The 21,729-nt window shown below is 36.4% G+C and overlaps 1 protein-coding gene across 2 annotated transcripts in view; it reads right to left on the bottom strand.

The window, feature by feature from the left end:
• The window catches only part of DUSP16 (dual specificity phosphatase 16), a 71,030-nt gene that overhangs the window by 22,871 nt on the left and 26,430 nt on the right, over window positions 1-21,729 (bottom strand). For both annotated transcript variants that reach the window (XM_011376024.2, XM_011376023.2), the window contains exons 3-4: window positions 14,360-14,953; window positions 13,292-13,430 (exon numbers count right to left, since the gene is read on the bottom strand). In XM_011376024.2, the coding sequence (XP_011374326.1) occupies window positions 13,292-13,430; window positions 14,360-14,587 (367 nt within the window). In that variant the 5' untranslated portion in view covers window positions 14,588-14,953. The remainder of the gene's footprint in view (window positions 1-13,291; window positions 13,431-14,359; window positions 14,954-21,729) is intronic.

Here is a 21,729-nt window from a genome sequence, read left to right as displayed (position 1 = left end):
ATTTAAAGGAAATGCTATACTAGGGCCGCTGCAACTACAGAAATGCAGTCAGAATTCCTACATCTACAAGTATAACCCACAGACAATCTCAAAAAAGGGATCAGCCAATGCTGGCACATGTATATGATTGCCACTGTACAGGATTTACAATTTTGTTTCTATTACTGTTTTGTTCCTTTTCAGCCTCTCTAATTGCATAACACAGTTATTTAAGGTGAAGTTTTTTTCCCCCAAAGTAGTTCTTATAACAACAAATGTTAAAAAGTCTCATCATTCTTTGCCCATCTTACACCTACCAACAAAATAACTGAAAGGCACTATTTTAATTATAATTTAACTATATTAGTTTAAATTTTAACTTCTATTAACTTCTGTAGTTCTGGTGTTTCTCTAAAGAACTGTTTCTATTTTTTTTTTTTTTTTCCTATTCTGGCTCCAGTTTATGGGATGGTCTCTCTTATTTAAATCCAACAAAACAATATTCCAGTAAATATTCTCAGAAAAAAGAGAAACCAAATAATCCAAGGAAACTAAAATTCCATTTTAAATTTATAAGTAATCATACTTTCAAATAATACAAATAATCAGAGAATTATCGAACATTTACTATGTGACACGCATTGCTCTAAGCAGTTTACAAGTATTTATTCAATCTTTACAACTACCCTATAAGGTAGGCACTATTATTTCCATTTTACAGATTTAAAAAATAGAGGTTCAGAAAGACAGAGGGTACTAACTAGAAGAGACAGGACATGAGCCCCAGCAGTCTGACTTGAGACTGTACCCTCAATTTGCTGTGCTATATCATTTCTTTAAATACTACGGGATTAGCTCTCTCTAGGATGTGGGGACAACTGCATATTTATGGGATCCTCCTCTCACTGGCAGTGACCTGCCAGGTCTAAATAGCAGGCTAAAAAGGGCCACAGGCCTCTTCCAAACTGACAGAAGAGCCTTGCTGCCCCAAAGCCATAAGGTTCAAAAGCTTCAATGACAGAGAAAAAAGGGGAGGAGGTCTGACATGATCAGAGACACAAGATTCTTTAAATGCACTTTGCATGATGAACTAGTTGAAACAAATATAGTCACTGGTTTATTCATGATCAGTTCATGACTTTCCGGCCATCCTCCACAGATCATCTCAGAGAAGATACAATTTTGCAACAGTCCTAAATTGAGAGCCAGCCAGCCTGGGCTGTTTAAGGTCCAGCTCCATCATTAATCAGTACAGTGATCCTAAATCACTTTAACATCAGTGGATCGCAAAAATGAGTAAGGTTCTAGAAAATTCTAAGACAGAGAACAGAAATAAATGAGAGAAAAATGGTATTCAGCTTCAAAACAAAACCCAAAAGACAAACAACACAGGAATAATACATTATAAACCACATTACAAAACAAAAGGAAACTTTTTCTACAAAATTTTTCAACTAATCTCTAGCACAAACACGAACAGCTTTAAAATATTTAACAGATTTTGCTGAAATCAGAGCATTCATTTAGTGTTCAGTCTGGCTTGAAATGTCCCAAACTATGGCTCCTAGTCACTTGCAGAAAAAACTACCTCAGCCAAAGGGCACATTTTCCCTGATCTTTATCTATGACAATGTTCCACTCTGCTAACATCCTCCTTCATTGACAGTTTTTTCCATTCACTGACCTTTCATTCATTGCTGTACTCTAGTGACCCCAGTTTCATTTCATTAATTAACAACAGATGAGACATTGCCTGATTTCCCCGAACCCTTGAAAAACTATCTGTGGCTTCATCAGCAACTCAGTTTTGAAATGTCTAAAATGTTCCTCTTCCTCTTATAAACTCAATCTAATAAGAAGAAAAGTACAATTCATTTATGTAAACTTTTTGTTACAAATGGCTGACACACAGAATAGAGTCATCTTATCTGTCCTTGTCATAGCTGTGGGCTGACCCATAGACTCCACAGGAGATTACATTATGGAAGACATAACATCAGTTTATTATCCTCCTTTTGTTCACTGTGAAAGCAGTACTCAAAAACTGATAAGCTTCTTGAAAAAGTTTTAAAATATTTTTAAAGTTGTTCAAGGTTTTGACTCACCATCCAATCTTGCCAAGTTTCTCCTATCCCTAGATTTAATGCTGTTTATCATCTGGGAATGTATAAAATAAAAAACATATAAGCCATATGTGCTTCCCTAAGACAGACCTGCATTTAGAACAGGTGTAGTTGCTAGGCCTCCTTATGCCAGAAGGATTTAAGAGGAAGGAAGACACATACGCAGACACCCCTGGCCTGTAGAGAAATGGGGATGGGAGACGGGCAGACAGAGGTGTGTAGACATTTGGCTTCTACAGATTTGGATGGACAGACATACTGCAATGTTAAAAATCAATATTTCTGTTTATTAGTATTTCACAAATCTAACCAGTAGAATGAATGTTTATAAATAAAGACATATATATTATTTGGACAGAGAAAACATTTGGTTTTCTTAAAGCTTAAAGGCATTCATAATTTATGTATTACTTTATTGTAATTCAGCCAAGAAAAAAATCTTTCCCTTCAGTGTACCTCCTTCAGAATTCCATTCATAAATACCATTTTCTGTAAAAGCTAATGTGAACCGCCATTCAATTTTCAGAGAAAAAAAAAAACTCTGCCAAGTAAAATAAAATACATACAACAATTCTACTAAATAATTCCAGTTAGTCATTCTTTTCCCTCTGACCCTTGCCATCAGTTAGAAATCAGTGTTTCTTCTTAAAATGAAAGAATGTTTACATAATAAACAAAAGTAGCCCTTTACTACAGCTTAGTGATGTTAAAAAAATATTTCTAAATCTCAAATTCTAAAAATGGATCCCTATTCATCAAACTAGAGATAAATGTTAATTTCATTACTTCTCCCTACAGGAAGAAATTAGTACTTCTCTACTTATGCTTCAGTTCAAATAGGTGTGCAGAGTTGGCCTAAGTGGGAGGGAAGAATTAAAGGCAATGTCCTCCCATTTTGTGAATGGATTCCATGGCTATATACAGAAATAGCATATACACAAAGCTCTACTTTATGGGAGACTTTTTTTAAAAGTCACAGCAAATTTAATTTTTGTATATTAAACCATTTTCATATAATTTATAGTTTCATAGTTTTTAAATATAGCTCTCATGGAGTTTAATCCTTGTATAAAACAAAGACTCCCTTTTTGTGACATAAATATAACCCATTCATTTACTTATTCTAGAATGTATGTGAAAGATTTATGTGGAATATACCTGCACCTGTAGAGAAAACTACAGTTCTTGCCATACTGAAACTAAAATCTGCTGCTTTGCTATTGCACAAAGGAGACAACCCTAATATTAAAAATTGAGATGTTGAAATGTATATTTCACAATAAGTGATATATTTTAATTACTTTAAGAGTAATTATTTTCTGCTTTAGTCTGAAGTGACTGATTCAGGCGACTTTGTTCTCTAGCAACTTAAAAATTTAAAAAGACTTAAGTATGGTTAGAATTCTTCCAGGGTCAGCAGACTATACATGGAGAGTTGAAATAAAAACAAAAATTAAAGCAACATAATTTTGTATCCCCAAAGAAAGCAAACAAAAATATGTGACTGTCATATTCCAATACATATAGGTTGGTCTGGGCAAGCCATGCCACACAGGTTTGATAAATCATTTCTAGGAAGGTGGAGAGCATATCATGGTTTTCTCAATGACATTAGCAACATTCCATCGATGTCCCATCTACTCAAGTCTCCACTGAGCAGCACTGAATCAATAAGCAGCACTAAAAAGAAAAATCCCAAGTGATATAAAGCATTAATTTTAAACTCTTATTCCATCTACTCCATCCACTCAAGAGGAAAGCGGACAAATATACACTTCTGCAGAGACCCTCCAGGAAGCATGACAAGTGACCTACATCTCATAAAACTTGTCCCATAAATAACAAAAAAGTTCACTCTATATTAAGCAACTCTATAATCACCTGGCACAACAGGGGAGTGAGAAATTCTAGCTAATCTAAAATTTAGATTAACACAGTTATCATATACGCAGTAAGTGAATTTTAAAATTTTAAAGTACTAGTATTAAAATAATCACCAAGTACTAAAATAATGCAACTTACAACTTCTTGTGAATACCTAAATGTTATTATTCCTCAAGATAATGTTATCTAGTCAATTCGATTGGCAAAATCCAGAAGTGTTTAGTAGAGTTTTCAGAAGATGTAGTGATATTTTTACTATTTTATTGATCTTTCAAATTGGCACTACACAGCTGCCCAGAAATTCCTTCCCTAAAATGCACACACAGAGCTAGGCAGGACTCTTAATAAATGCTCTCATACAAATATTGGTCTGAAGAATATAACCAAACTAACCAATCAAAAGGGATGTGACCAGAATCCACCACTTGGCTCATAAAATCCGCAAGTGCACTAAGTAGGAAAGCCAGCTTCACAGAGGCAACCCTGACTGGTCTTCTAGTAACGTTAAGATAGGAAGACAACAGCCAAGCAAACAGCACCCTGGGACATCCTGAGAATGATTCAGATGCCTCTACTTTCATCAGCACGAAAGGGGAGCTTATTAAGGGGAGATCGCATTTGCTCATTTTCACCTGAAAATCAAAGATTTCCAAGTCTGTGTTTTTGGGCTTCATGTCCCAAACTCCAATCAAACCTTTTCAATCCCCTTTGGTCATTTTCACTTGAAAGACTTATTAACACTTTTTAAATAAATTCAAAGCCATCATCTCCCTCTCATTCTGCATTCCTGTTCATGTGAGCCCCATTCTCCCAGGCATCTCAGCAACATTCAGTTGGTACACCTACAAACTGACTTACTTTTATAACGTATTTTCTATCTATTTTCCTGCTACCACCCTAGCCCATCACCTTTGTACTTCATTCTTAGATAAATTCATTAACAGCTTTCTCTGATCCACTTGTCCTTTTTCTAATGTTTCCACATGTCACAAGATTAAGAATTCTAAAATAAACTTTTGATGTATTCTCTGCTCCCAAATAGAATGAAACCCAAAATTCTTAGCCAAACATTCAAGATCCTTCGTAATCTAATCCCAACTGTCCAACCTAATTTTGCCTTACTTTTGGCAATTCAGTCCTTCCAATCCATTTTATATTTCCTTCTAAACCACAGGCAAGTCACACCTTTTCTACAGCAGCATATTCCAATTTTTACCATGACGAATAAAATACATTTTACAGTAAAGCCTCCTGAACACTCACCACTGAAACGAGTTTCAGATATACTCTCCCTTTACTGTGTGAGTTGCTCTCTGATAGCTTCGACACTGTTCTGTTACATTTTTTAAAAAAAACTTTCCTGGCCAATGTATCTAGATACAGTCTTGTCAACTTAGAACTTCTATAAAATTAAGAGCAATCACCTGACAATAAGTAGTTACCACTGACCTGGTACTGTGTATTGGGACCTCTTGTGTATTTGTGTATTGGGACCTCTTACTTCTCTAGTTATAATACACTGTGAACTACTTGTGGATAAGAATTAAGTCTCACATTTATTTGTAATCATCTCAGCATTTAGCATAGTGCTTAGCACATAATTAGAATTCAATAAATGTTTATTGAATCCTTCCTTGTAACAATGAATAGCTGTTGATGGACATAAGTCTTGTATATTTTTGGTGTTCAAAAGGATTTCCTGATTCCATTCAAAGCCAAAAGCTATGTTGGCATGAGTGGGGGCCGAGAATCTGCTTCCTATTCTTAGATGACAATGTCCCAGAAGACTCTCAGGGTAAGAGAGGTGGCACAGGGGGAAAAAAAAAAGACATTTTTCTGCTACTAAAGGAAAAAAAAGGTAGAATTGGTGAATGCTGCTTTGGTCATCCAAAACCAACACTGAATCTTCCTCGGTGTGCTTTTGCCATACCCAGGGAACTCTATAAGAAATGTGAAGAGAAAATTTTTGTCCCTAAGTGGCTCAAGGACTCCACAATGGTTTGGAGTCCCGTAATACCTCTACGTCTCAGGAAATCAGGAGATGATGCTATGAGTCAAAAGGAAAAGTATGAGTCTGGTCTCTGGAAGGACTCTTAAGAATCAAATTTGAGTAATGCATAAACTGTCCATGTATCATTACCATGGAACTCATTTCTCAGGCCTTTCCATGTGAAGCTCAAAGCTTTCTCATCTACTCTGCAGCAAGCTCTCCCATAAGACCACTTTTGTGTACTTTATTCTATGAACAGTCCTCATTTTTGACCAACTGCTTAGCTTCCCCAGAGGTTTCATAGAGCAGTGAGAAAACTGATACCTGTACAGTCAACCAAACAGTAGAGACCATTAAATGAACAAACATTCATTTAATGAGCACCTACTGTGAGCTGAACAGAGTGCTAGATGATGGAGATAGTGGTGACCAAGACAGAGGCCCTCTCTGGAATTAACAGTTTAGTGGGACAAACTCGAACCAAATAATTAGAATAATTAACTAATTATGGTAGGTGATCAAGGTATATATAACAGAGGAAACCAACTTTGCCTGATAGCTAGAGAAGGCTTAACACCTGAGTGGAGAAGAAGAGGAGAGGGCCTCTGTGAAGGCCCAGAGAGATTGATGCTATAGGCTTAGAACCACTGAGATAAGGCCTAATGAGCTAGAATAAATGAACAAACAAACTGAGGGCTTAACGCAGTATTAGATGAAGTTACAGAGGTAGGCAGGAGAGCCACTGAAGGGCCTTGTAAGTCAGCTAAGGACTTTAGAATTTATCCTAAGGGCACTGATGCATCTTAAACTGGAAAGTGATATAATCAGGATTACATTAAGAACATAAAATAAAAATATAACTTTGGCTATAGTGTAATGGATTGGAAGGTGGCGAGACAGAGGGTGTGAGAAGACCAGTTCAGAGGCTCCTGGAACAATGTGAGGGAGGGATGATGTTGACTTGACTTAGCAGAAGAGGAGGAGGAGAGCAAAGGTCAGAAGAAAAATCTAGTGATTGAGAGGTGACGTGTTGTCCCCAAATCGCCAATGGCTCACAATGCCCACCACAACAAAGTACAAATTCGCCCTGCTGGTTTAAAAGGTTTGCATAATTTGATTTCATTTCCTCTTAATTCTCATTTCTCCCCTTCACAAAAATCCACTCTAGTCTCTTGCTATCCCCTAAAATCTATGTTCATTCCTGACATTTTTAATCATGTTTCTCTCCCTCAGTTAGCATACCAAGGACCCTCCCCACCCAAATCTTACTCATCTTTTAAGGTTTGATTAAAATTCCACTTGTTATCAAATCTTCCCCAACTTTTACAGACTATACCAAGTCATTCCTTATCACTATGTCACATATACTTCAGCACATTATCACATGCTTCTGCTTTCTCCACTCTAGGTGTGTTTCACCAAATCAGCCACTAGCTTCTCAAGGGCAGGGGCAAGCCTTTTGCTTTTCTGGTATTCCACTCTCAGAGCCCAGCCCTGTGCCCAATCAGAAGAGTGCCCATCAAATACTGAGAGGCTGACTGAATGAAAAGGTCTGGATCTACCACTTCTCCAGAGCACACAGATAACATGACTGAGGCAAGAGAAAACTGATGTCACTGCTTTCATCTAGGCTGCTTTTGTCTGGTTTGTACAAAATATCAGGATGAGGAACTGAGGAACTATCTTTAGTTTGTTCTGCAGTTCATTTTTTAAAAGACACAGCCTTAGGCATTATATCTTAGCCACTGGTAGCTGGGAAGTAATATAAACTGGCTTACCACACACTGGCAGGTAGCAATTGGAGAAAAGATGATCCAGTTAGAATAACCTCATGCAAACAGAAGCTCAGAACAGAGCCAGCAAATACACAGCAACCAGTGAGCAAAACAGCACCTGTTTTTAGTCTGTTTTCAGTGGCACTCAGTCACTGTGGCTTTTTAAACACAAAATAGCCAATTCCTGAATAACTACAGTACTTTTATTAAAATCCATTAATATTACTCTCTTTTACTAACTATTATAGGATTTGAAATGGAATAATTAAAGATTTCTCTTCTCTAGACAAAGGGACAGAAGAAATCCCAAACTAGATAACAGAACTGATGATAACAATAGCATGTACAGCAAAACCCATAACCAGAAGGTTCAGGTATTGCTATACTTCCACTAGGAAGGACAGTAATTGATACCATTAAACTAAAGCTATACGTTTATTACACAGAACTGCTGACTAAATCCAGATCCCCGTTAAACTGCAAATGTGTAGAGTCAAACACATTTTTATTCACTCCTAGCTCTAACTACCCTAGCAAATCTAACTCAAAACAAATATGTTTTTGGCTTTTAACTACAGCAAACCTTAAGACCTTAGCTGTATACAGAGACTAAATGTTTACAAAAGCCCTTAGCAGTGTACCTAACGCTGTACCTAACAGTAAGTGCTTAATTAATGGTAACTTCTATCATTACTCAGAGCTATACTTCAGCGCAGAACAGAGTAGTCAGACTTTTATTTGATGATCCCCTATGGCTAAAATAACTTAATGCTTTAAAGTATTTTTACATACGGAATATTTTTATACATTGCTCATTTCATAAAATGTGAAGTAAGAATATGACTGAAATCTACAGAGACTGAGAGAGAGCTACTACAAAAAGAGCCTTTCAAGATAAGCCTGATCTGAAATGGGCACCCTTGACTGCCAGTCCAGCCTCCTGATGAAATTCCAGAAGACTCTGGAATTACTGCGGATATGGGCTTTGGGCGCACCGTAAGAAAAGTGAGGGCTTGAGAAAGTCACTCAAGGGCTCTGTTATTTTCCTCATCTGTAAATGAAAGGGCTGAAGTCTGTGATTCATTTATGGTTTTTTGCTGTAGGATTATCCTGTGCTGCATCACAGGATAAAAATGAGTGCTGCAGAATTTAAAAACCATTATGGGTCCTTTCTGCTGTTACTCAGAGTTATAACAGTAAGAAAAGAGAGGGGGAAATAATAGAACAGTATTTTTCATCTGTAAGGTGATCTTGATTTTTACTAAATTAACCCATTTATTTTCTTTTCTCTGTTAGCACAAAATAGAAGTCCAAATTCGATAGTTTTTCTCTTCTTTATTTATTTTCAATCTGGCACCCTCAGAAATATAATAGACAAAGGCAAGTAGAATAAAATGATACACAATGAATAAAAGGCAAGAAAAAATGATTTTTTAAAGAGAACTAGTTTTTTGAAGGTTAGTAAGACTAAAAAAAGTTACCAATAAGTCAACGTTGGCAACTTTTCTAACTCATAATAATTTTTTTACAGAAAGGCTACTTATATATAGAGATTCCACATGCATTATCTAATATGATCCTCGCAATAGGATCCTCAGTTAAAAAGTCATTTTTGTGAGACAAATATTTGTCACACCCATTCTGTTATTACATTAATTCAAATTCTTAAATCTTGTTTTTAAAGATGGTTGTAAGACATGTCTTTGACTGTGTTAATTATAACTGACTTTAAAATCAACAAAAGTGGAAAAAATGTTTTGCCATTACCTATCCATCAATGATGATGGAGAACTTTCCAAAAGGATCTAAAGTCATTCATTTTTGCTAAGATGAGGTTGCTACTGATAATTAAACCCTTTATTCCTTGGGAAAGGTGAAACAATGCTATGATTTGGTTTGACTTAGTTATTGAGAGACTAATGCCTAAACAGAACAATCAATTTACATGTAAATATATACACATAAATTATTTCAACCATTCTCAATTCATACGGATTCAAGAACTTGTATTTTCCTATGAGTGGAAATAGATTCCTAGAGCTACTAGCTCTTTATCAAAGTTCAGTATTTAAGGATCACCAAAATTAGCACTAATTGCAGGAATATTTTTATTAAATCTTAAAATCATGTTTAAATTTACTTAAAGACTGAAATATTTTCATATTAAATACTTTTCCCATAGCAGCTATATGCTTGCTCTATCTGAATAAATACACTTTGGAAGTCGTTTATGTCAAAACAATCCCAAGCTCTGCTACACTTCCAGATTAGTTTCACGGCTGTTTACTACTATAATTTATATCCTAAACTAATAAATCATAAATAAAATATAAGTGGTATAAACCTACATGGAAGCCAACTTATATCAAATATCAAATATTTATTAAAAACTTAAGTGCTAGGCCCTGTGGGGAACACGAAGATGAACAAAAAGAGAATCAGTAGCGGAGTTAAGCTAAAAAATGAAAAAGTGACAATATAAGTTAAAGACGATTAAGATAAAAATGAAAGATTTGAGACACGATAGTATATGGCTATCGAATTAATCATTTTGTTCAAAATGCTGACTGGGCTTAGAAAAAGGGAAAGTTAGCCAAGCATGGGTCAAGGTCCTGAATGAGTAGGCCCACGATGTGGCCAATATAGGCAGAGTTCATTGCAGAACCAGATTCAAAGTTTCAGGATAAGAAGGCTTGGAATCCAGGCTCACAGATAATCTGCTGTCAAAGCAGCTTTAAAGAACCTCTCATCTGCAGGGTAGAAGGTGAGTTTACCAGACTAGCCCTATCCCAAAAGCTGGACCTGGTCCATATTAACGAATTAAGCCTACTGCATTCCAGTAAAATTCCCCCTTACTCCAATGCCCCCTTCCTTCAGTAAGCCTTCATTTTTTTATGTCCACGTAACCATGTTCTACAGGTAAGTCTGAGTCTTCTCATATTTGGAGGAAAGAGATCATTATGATGCCTCTTCCATCAGCTCTTGAAGGGGAGTCCTCTCGTTCCCCTTCTCCAAAGTCATTTTTCTCTGGGTAAGAGCCTTGAGAATGGGAATGGACTTCGAGCCATGATTTTTCACTTCCATATCTAATGACTACAGAAATCATCTTACATACTTGATGCTCTCCTCTTGAATAATCTCAGAGTAGCTGAAAGCTTTAAACTGATGGAGAAATTACTCCAAGAAACCATTTTTTCTATTATCACATCCACATGAGGCTAACAAGCATCTCTAACTGCTGAAAGCAACAGGGGTAGTTTGTAGTTTTCTGTTGTACCTGCTGAGAAGCTAGTGTGTTTTTCAACAGTTATTCCCCCGACCCCCACCAAGCAAAATATTTAAGAAACATTTGTGGCCAAGTCTTTCTTTCTCACACTCCTGGAACGTCCTAAGACTAACTGGACCTTGGCAAAAAAACAGGCTGCCAAGAATGGAGGGCCATACCTTCCCCAGCATTCTCTTCCACTGAACCTCATTTTTCTGTCTAGTCTGTGAAACAGACTCACTAACCAAGGAAATTTTCAATTGGTCAGAGGCTTTCAGATGGTTGGGGAGGCTTTTAACCATCTAGAACTCTCTCTTAGGTGTCAAAAGAGATCTGGCTGCTCAGAAACTCCCAAACAAGGCAATTCAGTCTCTGAAGCCACCTCCTGAGCTAAAAGAAATACAGGATTCTAGGGTGTGATGATATGGTGCTATCAATACATTCAGTGTGGTTCTTGGTGCTACCGCGACAAACTTGTGTTTAAGCCTAAGGAAACATTTCCTTCATGAAGTGGGGATGTCAGGGTGTCCTGACTCAGTGTGTCATTCCATGTGTCCCTGGGGTTGATCTAGCTGATCGGACTGAGTCCTTTTTCTTCTTTGTCCAATAACTGGGCCTCCCAAAGCTATACATGACTAGTAAGAACCTTCCCAGGTAACAAAGGTGTGCTCTTTGGTAAAGAGGAGAAAGAGTATATAAGTAACTAAAATACCTGAGCTAGAAACTCAACATGAGCTCATTCCTCCACAGAATGTCTGCTTAGCTAAGTGTCAAGTCAGAGCACCCTCCACAGGGTAAAGTGTTTCAAACAAGAGTGAGGTGGTATAATCACTCTGCCATGAAGCACATCTTGGCATACCCATTTTAGGAAAAACTAGTCACATTAATAGGATTCCAAGGTAAAGTCCTTTATAGTGGCTACAACAAATATGAAATGAGTTCCTCAACTCACCAACTTAGTTTAGTGGAACTCTAATAATGGTTGTTGCATCAAACAGATTAATACTCCCAGTAAAAGAACCTATCAACAAGAGCCAGAACCAAAAACTATAATTCTCAATTACAGAATTCTGAAAACTTCATTCTAAAGTAAAATGGCTTCACTTAAGGAAGCTAATAGAGAGATCAGACAGAATCACAGTATAAACGAAAGTTATGGCAATAGATGATTTGAAAGAAACAGGAAACTATATACTGGTTCATTGAGAACTGAAGCAAAGGCTGATAAGAGAGAACTGGAGATATGCAAATCTTACCTAAACTGCAGTATTTTGACAGTGTTCACATACCAATAACTGATTAATATTAAAACTGAAATGTTTATACTTCTAACAATTGCCAATAACATCAAGTTCACTGTACCCTCCCTTGCAACAAAAGACTATTAAGGCGTGAAAATGATACTATCGATATTTTTTTTTCTTAGATCACATTTTTTAAAGCCTATTACTGTGGTGGAAGCTAACCAAACACAGAAGCTTTGTGTTAAAGGTGACTGTGCATTGTCAAACTGTATTCCTGCTCTGTGAGCCAGTGTGAATGAAAGAGCACTAATAATGTCTGCAAAACAGGGGAAGCAAAGGATGAACATTCTGCTTGGGAATTGGATTAGATGGAACTCCCACGCCGCTCTCCTTTAAGGCTAATGTGAAATATTTAGCCTTCCCATACACTTTATAAATCGTCTGGCAGCTTAGCATTTGCAAGTTAAGATTTTTTTTTCAGTTGTAAAAACAAATGAAAATACACAAGTAAATAAGTTTTAAACTAGTCCCCCTAATTATTAGAAGACACAGTCTACACACATTCTCTCCCTTCCTCATTGTACACAATGTCTACAAATCGTGATCTTACTGCTGGAGTCTGCTTTAACTATAAATGTTTAATAACAGTTTGACATGGGAATACTGGTCTGCTTCTTGCTACAGCGGATGGGAACTAAGAGCAGGAGCTGAGATGTAGAGCATTTGGTGTTCTTAGATCACTGGTGAATGGGGAAATCCTGGACAGAAGCAGCTGGCTTTGAGCTATCTATACAGGCATAGAGATCTATTTATGTGGCCCTTCTAACTAATTAATACCAAGGGAAGAGATATTTGAGCTAAGTCAAAAATACAGTGGCCATTGTGGAAGAATAACAGTATTCGAATTCAATAGAACAGTTACGTCAATAAAAGCTATAAACAAATCATCAAAGTTGTGATGACTGAAATACTGCTTATTCGTGGAGCTCAAATCAGATTCTGAGTACTTTCAGTTCTACCACAAGCCTTACCTGCAAGCAGGTGAACGGAGCTGAAGCTCTTCTCCAGTTTACCCAGAAGTACAGTGAGAAAACAGTCTGAAGACAGAGAGGCAATATCTTGGGAGCTTTGATCATAAACTACAACCCTCTGACTGCAATCAATGTCAACCTAAAATGCAAATGTGAGGCTGTCAGGAAAGAAGGAAGGCGAGAAAAACAATCCCATAAACTAAAGGTGCTGAAGTGAGTAACTGCTTCCTGTTTTAAATTAATAATCTGAATAAAAATGAGAGGCAGTCAACACAGCGTACAAATGGTTTAAATGCTTGTAAAAATCAACTTTTAAAAGGTGACTTGATGCTATTTCTGGTAGATGTGTTCAAAACTCCTTGGTTTTAAATCTTTAACACTATAAAAGGGTACGGCATATAAAACAAGCAAAATAAACGATACTTGAATCAAAGAAATATTTTAAAAATGGTTTCTATATAACAAAGAAATCAGTTGTTTAATAAAATTAAAACATAAATTCATTTTTATTCCTGAATAAAAAAAATAGCCTTACCTACCATAGAGATATTTTGGTATCCTAGGAATAACTCCTTTAAGATAATAAATACCCTTACATCTTGACCAATATTATCTTACCTTTCCATAAATTAGTTTTTACTTTCTTTCCAAGCCAATAATTTCCTTTCAGTAAATTTGTAGATAATACAAAATAGTGTATTAACATATTATCAATAATATCCATGCTATTACATATTAATATATAATTATCAATAATTATCAGTAACTTGTTAATTATAACTTTTTATTAGTATTTAAATTAATAAAACAATTTTAGCAAGCCATTAATGGGAAAACAGCACTTGACCAAGTTAAAACAAGCTAACCTCTCTGTATAGTTTAGAAATATTCTTAAATGTGACAATATGGTTAATAAATTCTTTTAAGGTATCATAAGGTATCAAAGCTTAAAAAGCAAGCAACCAAACTTCCTCAAATTATTTTCTCCTTTTAAAAAAATGAGGCTTCATTTAAAATTATTCCCAGTGTGTCCATTTATTTCAAAAGGAAAAAAAATAAAGCATTTACCTTATGTTTTGCTGAATGCTGGATGAGTTCTGTAATTAACACTTTGTCCTGTTGCAATCTTCGCTTCATAAGCTTGGAACAGTTGATATTAATGGCTTCCAAAATGTGGGAGGTATTGTATTCCACAAATGGCCGGCTATCAATTAGCAGCACTTTTTCCGTTCCACTTTCCAGCAGAGCCACCAACCTCTCAGTAACAATTTGAGTTCCAATCATCTCATGGGCCATGACAACAATAAGTCCTCTTTTCCCACCTCCTCCTTTAATTTGCCACGATGATGTAATGGTGGTGTGCTCAAAGGCTCAGCCACTCCATTGTACTAAAAATGTATGAGGTCAGGCTGGTGGTGACTGGCAAAAGGAGAGTTAAACCCATTTTCAGCAAGAGCCCTCCAAGTGAATGTCTCTTTTTCTTTCCCGTTGATGTGCTCTTGCAAAGGACTCCTTCCACAAAGCAGCCCCTCACATTTGATTCATAAAGAGATGACTGAAATAACCATTCCACAACAAAAGATGCTTTGGGGCAGCCAGTGCATTACATCATTCTTTACCTTTGCTCCCTTGCTCCAACAGCTTGACACTGGACTGAAAAGCCTACATGAAGAGAAAAAGACAGACAGAAAACAAAACATGGGGTCAAAAAAAGAAAGAGCATCAGATTAGAGAGAGTGTATGATTCATAATATTTACTCCATTAATTTAATTCCATACTTGATGCACTGTTTCATTTGAACAAACAAACAAAAAGGACAATTATGGCTTCAGAAAAGCATACAAATGATAATTCAGTTTTACCTCAAAATATAAAAACTCAAAGAAAACAAGACATTCATGAATTATAATCGCCGGAGGCCCAGAACTAAATGAGTTATATAGCATGTTAATTTCATGCTATAGATAAAAAGCTGCTTGAAGTATTATTATTCCAAATGGGTTTCCTCCATTTTCTTTGCTAATTTCTTAAAAAATAACACAAAGAATAATAGCCTAAGACCACAGTAGCAACCCCCCATTATTAGGACAAAAAAAAAATCTTTTCTGATGGTTTGAGAATTACTATAATAGTAGGAGTGTGTGAGCATGCACATGCATGCACGCACGCACACCAAGGTGAAAACAGCACACACCCCTTTAATTGCCCTCAGGAAGGGGAAAAGAGGAAGGAAAATGGACGTTTCTATAAATTTCTGCTGTCTTTTAAGGAAGAGGAGGAACAAAAATGGCTGATATTCTTGTCATATCAATGCTGAGCTAACTGATGAGGCCCGTGCTGTACCCAGCTCCATCCAAGGCAGTCTCAGCTATGACCCTGGCCAGTCCTCTCTTACTCCCACTCCTGGGAATTCCCTGACCCATCATACAGGCATACTCCTCACTTTCTTGTGCTTCATTCTTAAAGGAATGACTGATTCCTGCTTTAAAAAAATAATCTCACAACTTAACCTAGGATTCCAGATGAACAACCTAGACATACTGAGCCCTTCGTACTGGACCCAGTGCTACTCTGTGCTTGACAAACTCCTAATTAACACTAGTTAGAGTTTAGTGCTCATAGCTGGGATCTCAGCCTGACCTTCGATATTCTCAGGTTCTTATTTCACCTGGTCCATCTCTGCTCATATAAAATCTTTCACCACATAAAACTAGATGTCAATGTTGGCATTCAACTTCTAGAGAATAAACTATTTGATGGCAGAGGTTTTATGTTATATTTCCTTCCTCCAGAGTGCTTTGTACATAAAATATTCAATTTACGCCGTTCTAAGTAAAATCTTCCTTGCTCCAAAAACAAATTAAAGATGCTGAATACATATCTGATCAACTGATTTCAGATCAGGATGGTAGAGCCCTCAAACATCACTGGGTCCTACTTCCTAATTTTAGACTTACAAATTAGAAACTGAAGCATGGAGAAGAAGTAGCAGGACATAAAGAGAAGTGGTCTTGCCATTTACATGTTACGTAACTCTGGACAAATGATATAGCCTCGCTGAATCACAGTTTCCTCATCTATAAAATGTAGGTATAATATTGGCCTTGCTCTTCACGAAGCTTGTTTTGAGGACAAAATTATCAAAGTTCTTTAAAGTAAGTAAAAAAAGCAAATATGTATCATATAAAAAAAGGACGGAAAATGGTGAACAGAGCCTTGCATCTGGAATCTAAAAGACACCACTCAGAAGGTAAAAACAGAAGCAATTCCATCCTCCTATAGTCCAACTTCGACTAAATTGTGTCCTTTATACAGAGGCAGACACACACAGTTAGAAGGCACCTCAGAATCATTTTATTCATCCCCACATTTTACAAATCAGCTCCATAGAATACATTTGTTCATTTCTTGTCTTCATTATATTAATGTATTTATTTTTAGTATAGCTTAATGGCAGTGAGGTACAAAAGTCACCTTTATCTTCAACGGAAGAAACTAGAGCAGAAAAATAGTCCTAGTCGATCAACTAATACACTTGCAAAGCACCTGTCAAAAATATAGCACTGAATCAAATCTTGACTGTTCAGTGACACAGTTCATAGCAATGTAAGGTCCTGTACTCAGATCATCTTATTCATAAACAAGGGCTTTTACTACTGGGTTACCCTGTTTTCCCCAAGTACCCGTTCCCATAATGAAACTAGACTGAGAAAGAATGACGTGACTTGTCCATGAGGGTGCCCAGGTGGCATATAAAGTGGAAATCAGAGAACAAGAGCAAGTTGACTCCAACAATGGCACTAAGTCTCCGAGTCTGATTGGCTCCATGCAGTGATAAAATCCGGATGGGACAAAGCAGTTATCTGGGTTAGCAGATCATGAGACAAAGAGAGGGAGAAGACAGCAAACATGCAAAAGTTGAATTAGAAAGTTCTCATCTTTGCTTCCCTTCAGCCAAATCTCATAAGCCCAAATCACTGAAACCAAAGATAGGGTAGGGTAAATCATTTTACTGGGCAAAAAAGGGTCATTCTTATCCAGAAAACCAGAGTCCGTAGTTCCAGATACAAAAAACCCTCTTTCCCTGACCAAGCAAAGGTCTGGTCAAAGTGACCCTAATATGAGGATGTAACTGAAGCAAAGGGGTGAAAGTGAAATGAGGATAAAGTTACACCCTTTTACCTTGTACCACGGCCAGTTGGAGCCCTCCTATTACATCTTTATGCTCAATGTCTGTTTTGTTGTCCCAGATCAATTATGCCAAGGGGGTATGGAGGGCGGGTAACAACAGCCTTAAATCCTTGTTTATTTACAGCTAGAGAATTTTGGTTAAGCCTTCATCCTGGGCTATAACTTTTAATTTAGAAATTTATCTGCATTCACTGTTCATGTTTCCAAGATCGGGGGCATGTCTGTGACAGTTTTGTTTTCAAAATCTTTTGCATGAGGTAAGATTTAAAAGATGGCAAGAGGATATTTTATTGTTGGCAAAACCACTAAGCTAGACCTTACCCCAAATGTTTGCAAGAAGTCAAAAAAAAAAAAACAAAATCTTAGACTGAACTATAAAGGCCTAAGTACATATAATAAAACCCAGGGCAGGCCTGTTTTGCTATTTATTTACTTGGTCAATTTTTAAAGTTTTAATTAATTTCTTTTCCATTTTTAATATATTAATAAGTTTTAATTAATTTATTTTCCATTTTTAATATATTCACATGACTCAAAAAATATATAAAAATACATACTATGAGTACATATAGTTTATTATATACCTGTTATACTCCAATAAAGCTGTTAAAAATTACCATATCAAAATTCTAATAAATATATTTAAGTGAAAAAAATAATACACTGAAAATCCTTCTCTCACCCTTGCCCTTCACTTGCCCAGGTCCTTCCCCAGCCCTCCGACTGGAAATCAGTTTCTTCTGATTTCTTCCAACGATATTTTTTTAAGTTAATACAAAATAAAACACAAATGTATATTCTTTTCCTTTTTTCAACTGTTTATACTATATATACACTGTTGTACATCTAGCCTTTTCTTTCACTTAAAATACTCCAATTTGAATGTGATACAATCTCTATATATACATGGGTCTTTTGTGCATGCACTACTGGAAATCTAAATAAAATCTATAGAAATACTTAACCTTAAAAGACAACTTCCCCCTTTCCCCTAGCTGTTTAACTGAAGGCCTAAAAGCTGAAGAAATTTCTTAATAGTGTGTTTGAAGGGTCAGCATATTGTTTTATGGCATCCTAATGAGAGAGCATCCTCTATAACTACTCTGACTTAAGAGAAATTTAAAATCTAACTGCACATTATTAGATGTGTGAAATTGTCTTTTAAAGGATACCCTGCTGCAACTGTGGCTGTTTCCACACTTTTCTTAACATTACTGATGAGGTATGATATTTGGTAAAATATATTCAATATAAACACAAAAACAAACCAAAAACCACCCTCACCAAAGCCAAGAGGGCTATATGAGCTTCACATTTTTTTCAGCTGCTTATTAAAGTCTTTAATATTTCCTTACCCCAAAATAGAGGACACATACTCTGACAAGTGGTGGTAACAATGGGACAGACTGCGTGAAGCACTACTGCCATGGAGATAACACTGGGTAGCACCGTAAAATCTAGCCACCTCTCACCAACTTACAGAACTGCTGAGAGAACCCACTCCTATCAGAAGCTCAGATTGTTTACACACATCTCAAGGATCTACAGGAAAAGGCAGGAAGAGCAGCCATCCTTCAAAGACTAAATTGAATGCCTTTGCTTCAAACACAGGCTAGCCAAGGCAGAGTCCAGATCTGTGAGAAACCTTCACCAAGTTTCTGCTAAGGAAGAGCACTGTACTCTTGGGACTGGCTCAACTGCAGCCACCATCTTTCCTTCTTAGCACTGCCTCCTGTTTATGCTCACCTGTTTCACCAGCTTCCTCTTCCTTAATCCACCTGAACAATCCTCCTCAAGGCTTCCCTCCTTACCGTCCTCTTTCCTTCTACCAAACCGTGTATCTATGTTAGACACACCTCTCGCCCCTCTCGCCCCGCCCCCAACACTCTCACTTACTCCTCTACATTTATGCTTCCTCCTGGCACCCTGTCTGCAAACTAAGGACTCTACCCCTAGAAGAGGGGCTGGGGATGAGGTAGTCCTGAGGGAGTAGGAATGGAAAGATCCCTGGATGGAGTCACTAGGAAAGAGAAAATGTGGCCAAGGGTTGGTTCAATCTGAGAGTTGAGGAGACAACATTTTGGAAGGATATCAATATAAAGATGAGCTTGAGGCAAGAGAGGAGAGATTCAGAACACATCAAACGGAGGTCAGATAGGGACTAATTTGTACATCCTGCTTTTCTTGAGAATATGTTAGGCTGACTATAACTCATTCAGCCAACTAACAAATAGTTATTGGGCACCTACTAAGTGCCAACCACTGCTATGGTAATGCAGGAAAAATAAACTAAGCAAAAATTCCTGTGCTCCTGGAGTTCCCAATTTTGTGATGAAAGACAAATAATAAAGAGCAACAACAAAAGAAACATGTTGTATAACAGATAGTGGTAAGAGAAAAAATAAAGCAGGGAAGGAAGGAGAGTTGGGGTGGGTGGTTAAAATTTTAAATAGAGTAGTCAGAGAAGCCTTTACTCTAATGGTTAAGTAAAGATCATGAGGGAAGTGAGAGAGTGAGCTATGTGGATATCTGGGAGATTATAGCTCTCTGTCAATGTCAAAGGCTTGAGGCCAATGAATATACTGGCCAAGGTGATGATGAATTGGGAAAATGCCAATAAAAGATGTGGAGAGTGTTCAGGTTTTTTTCAAAATCATGGATATATCTACAAAGCATTTCCAGGCACTTGAACTTTTAACTTCGATGTGAAAAATATATATGCAAGAATGTTTAATACAATTTCTTCCTTAAAACTATAAAAGGAGAAGCTGTGGTTCCTACATTAGTGCATTATTTGGCAAAGAAATGAAAAGAAATATAATAAGAAATATTGTAATTAATGTTAATTTAATACAATTCTTCCAACTCCATAAATTTTTTGCATCTAATAAGAGAATCTTGGTTTTATAGCATAAAATGTAGTAAAATATCAAAAACATGTTAAATAAGATATGCTTGAATAGATCTATAGAACAAGGAAGTAGTTTAAAGGATCATTACCTTCCAATAAAGAAAAATGCTTTCGAGGTACTCTCTTGTCAGAAGGTATATCAAATACCACAAGGACTTTCTAGGTTCGATTACTGTATTCAAGGGGTTGGTAACACTAATGTAAGTTTACAATCTTTATCCATGCATCACCTTTAGCGCACCCCACTCCCAAAACAACAAAATTCTACTGCTTGAACACTAAGGTGTACTTTCCTGACAGAGCTAAATTACTAAAGACATTACAACCAGGGAAACATCTGGACAACGTGGAACATAGTTTAATGGGAGAGGGGTTACAATTTAATTTTTCCAAAGATCAGAAGGCTCTAGGAACAAGCAAGGAAAACAATTAAAAATCATCAACACCAAACCTCCCACTATGTCCACTTGTGCCCAAGTTTATAACAGTAACATTCCAGAATTTTATCTACTTTAAATCTCTTAATGCAAAAATAAGTAAAACTAGAATGTCAAACTATATTCTCCTGAAAATAATTTCAAAAGGACTTAAAAGGATATTTTGAAAGTGATTTACAAGACAGTGTTTAATCTTTCAGTTAAAACATACATGAAAAATATTTGAAAACGCCTACATGTGCAACAGAAAGAGACTGGCTGAGAAATGTATAAATTATGAAAAATCCTGCAACACAGTATCATGCAACATTTTAAAAGGATGGTGTAAAAGTATAATTTTGACAATGTAAGGTGGTCATGATGTATTAAGAGAATAAAATCAAGTTACAGAACAGTAAGTAAACTACAACCTCAAATACCCACATACATGCAAACACATAAAACAGATATATTCAAAATGTCAAAATAGTTTGGCTTGGGTAATTAAAGGTAATATTTATTATAATATTCTTTTCCATTATCTTGGAAAGTGAAAAAAAATATTAGAAAAAGGGTACGACACACACTTAGAGACAGCTACCAGTGTCTGCAGCAGTCCTGCTTGTGCTCCTCATCAGTAATGTTAAGAAAAGTGTGGTTTCAGGCAAGGTAAAATGAACAAACACAATATAGAAAAATTTATGTTAACTCTCAAGGTAAAAGCTGATTTTCTGCTTCACAAAATGACTTACAAAGAATTACTTTCAATAATAACGTTTGAGAGGGGAGAAAAATCGAGAAAAATTAAATTTTAAATCACATACTTGTGACTATACACCTGGGCTTTTAAAACAGGTCAGTGAAGGTATGATTCTTAATGTAAAAAGTTTCCTCTGTATACAAAATTTATAGCTAGTTT

The sequence above is a fragment of the Pteropus vampyrus genome, unplaced genomic scaffold (assembly GCF_000151845.1).
Source record: "Pteropus vampyrus isolate Shadow unplaced genomic scaffold, Pvam_2.0 Scaffold283, whole genome shotgun sequence".
NCBI classification, from domain to species: Eukaryota; Metazoa; Chordata; class Mammalia; order Chiroptera; family Pteropodidae; genus Pteropus; species Pteropus vampyrus.
This window is presented reverse-complemented; position numbering and strand designations above follow the sequence as displayed.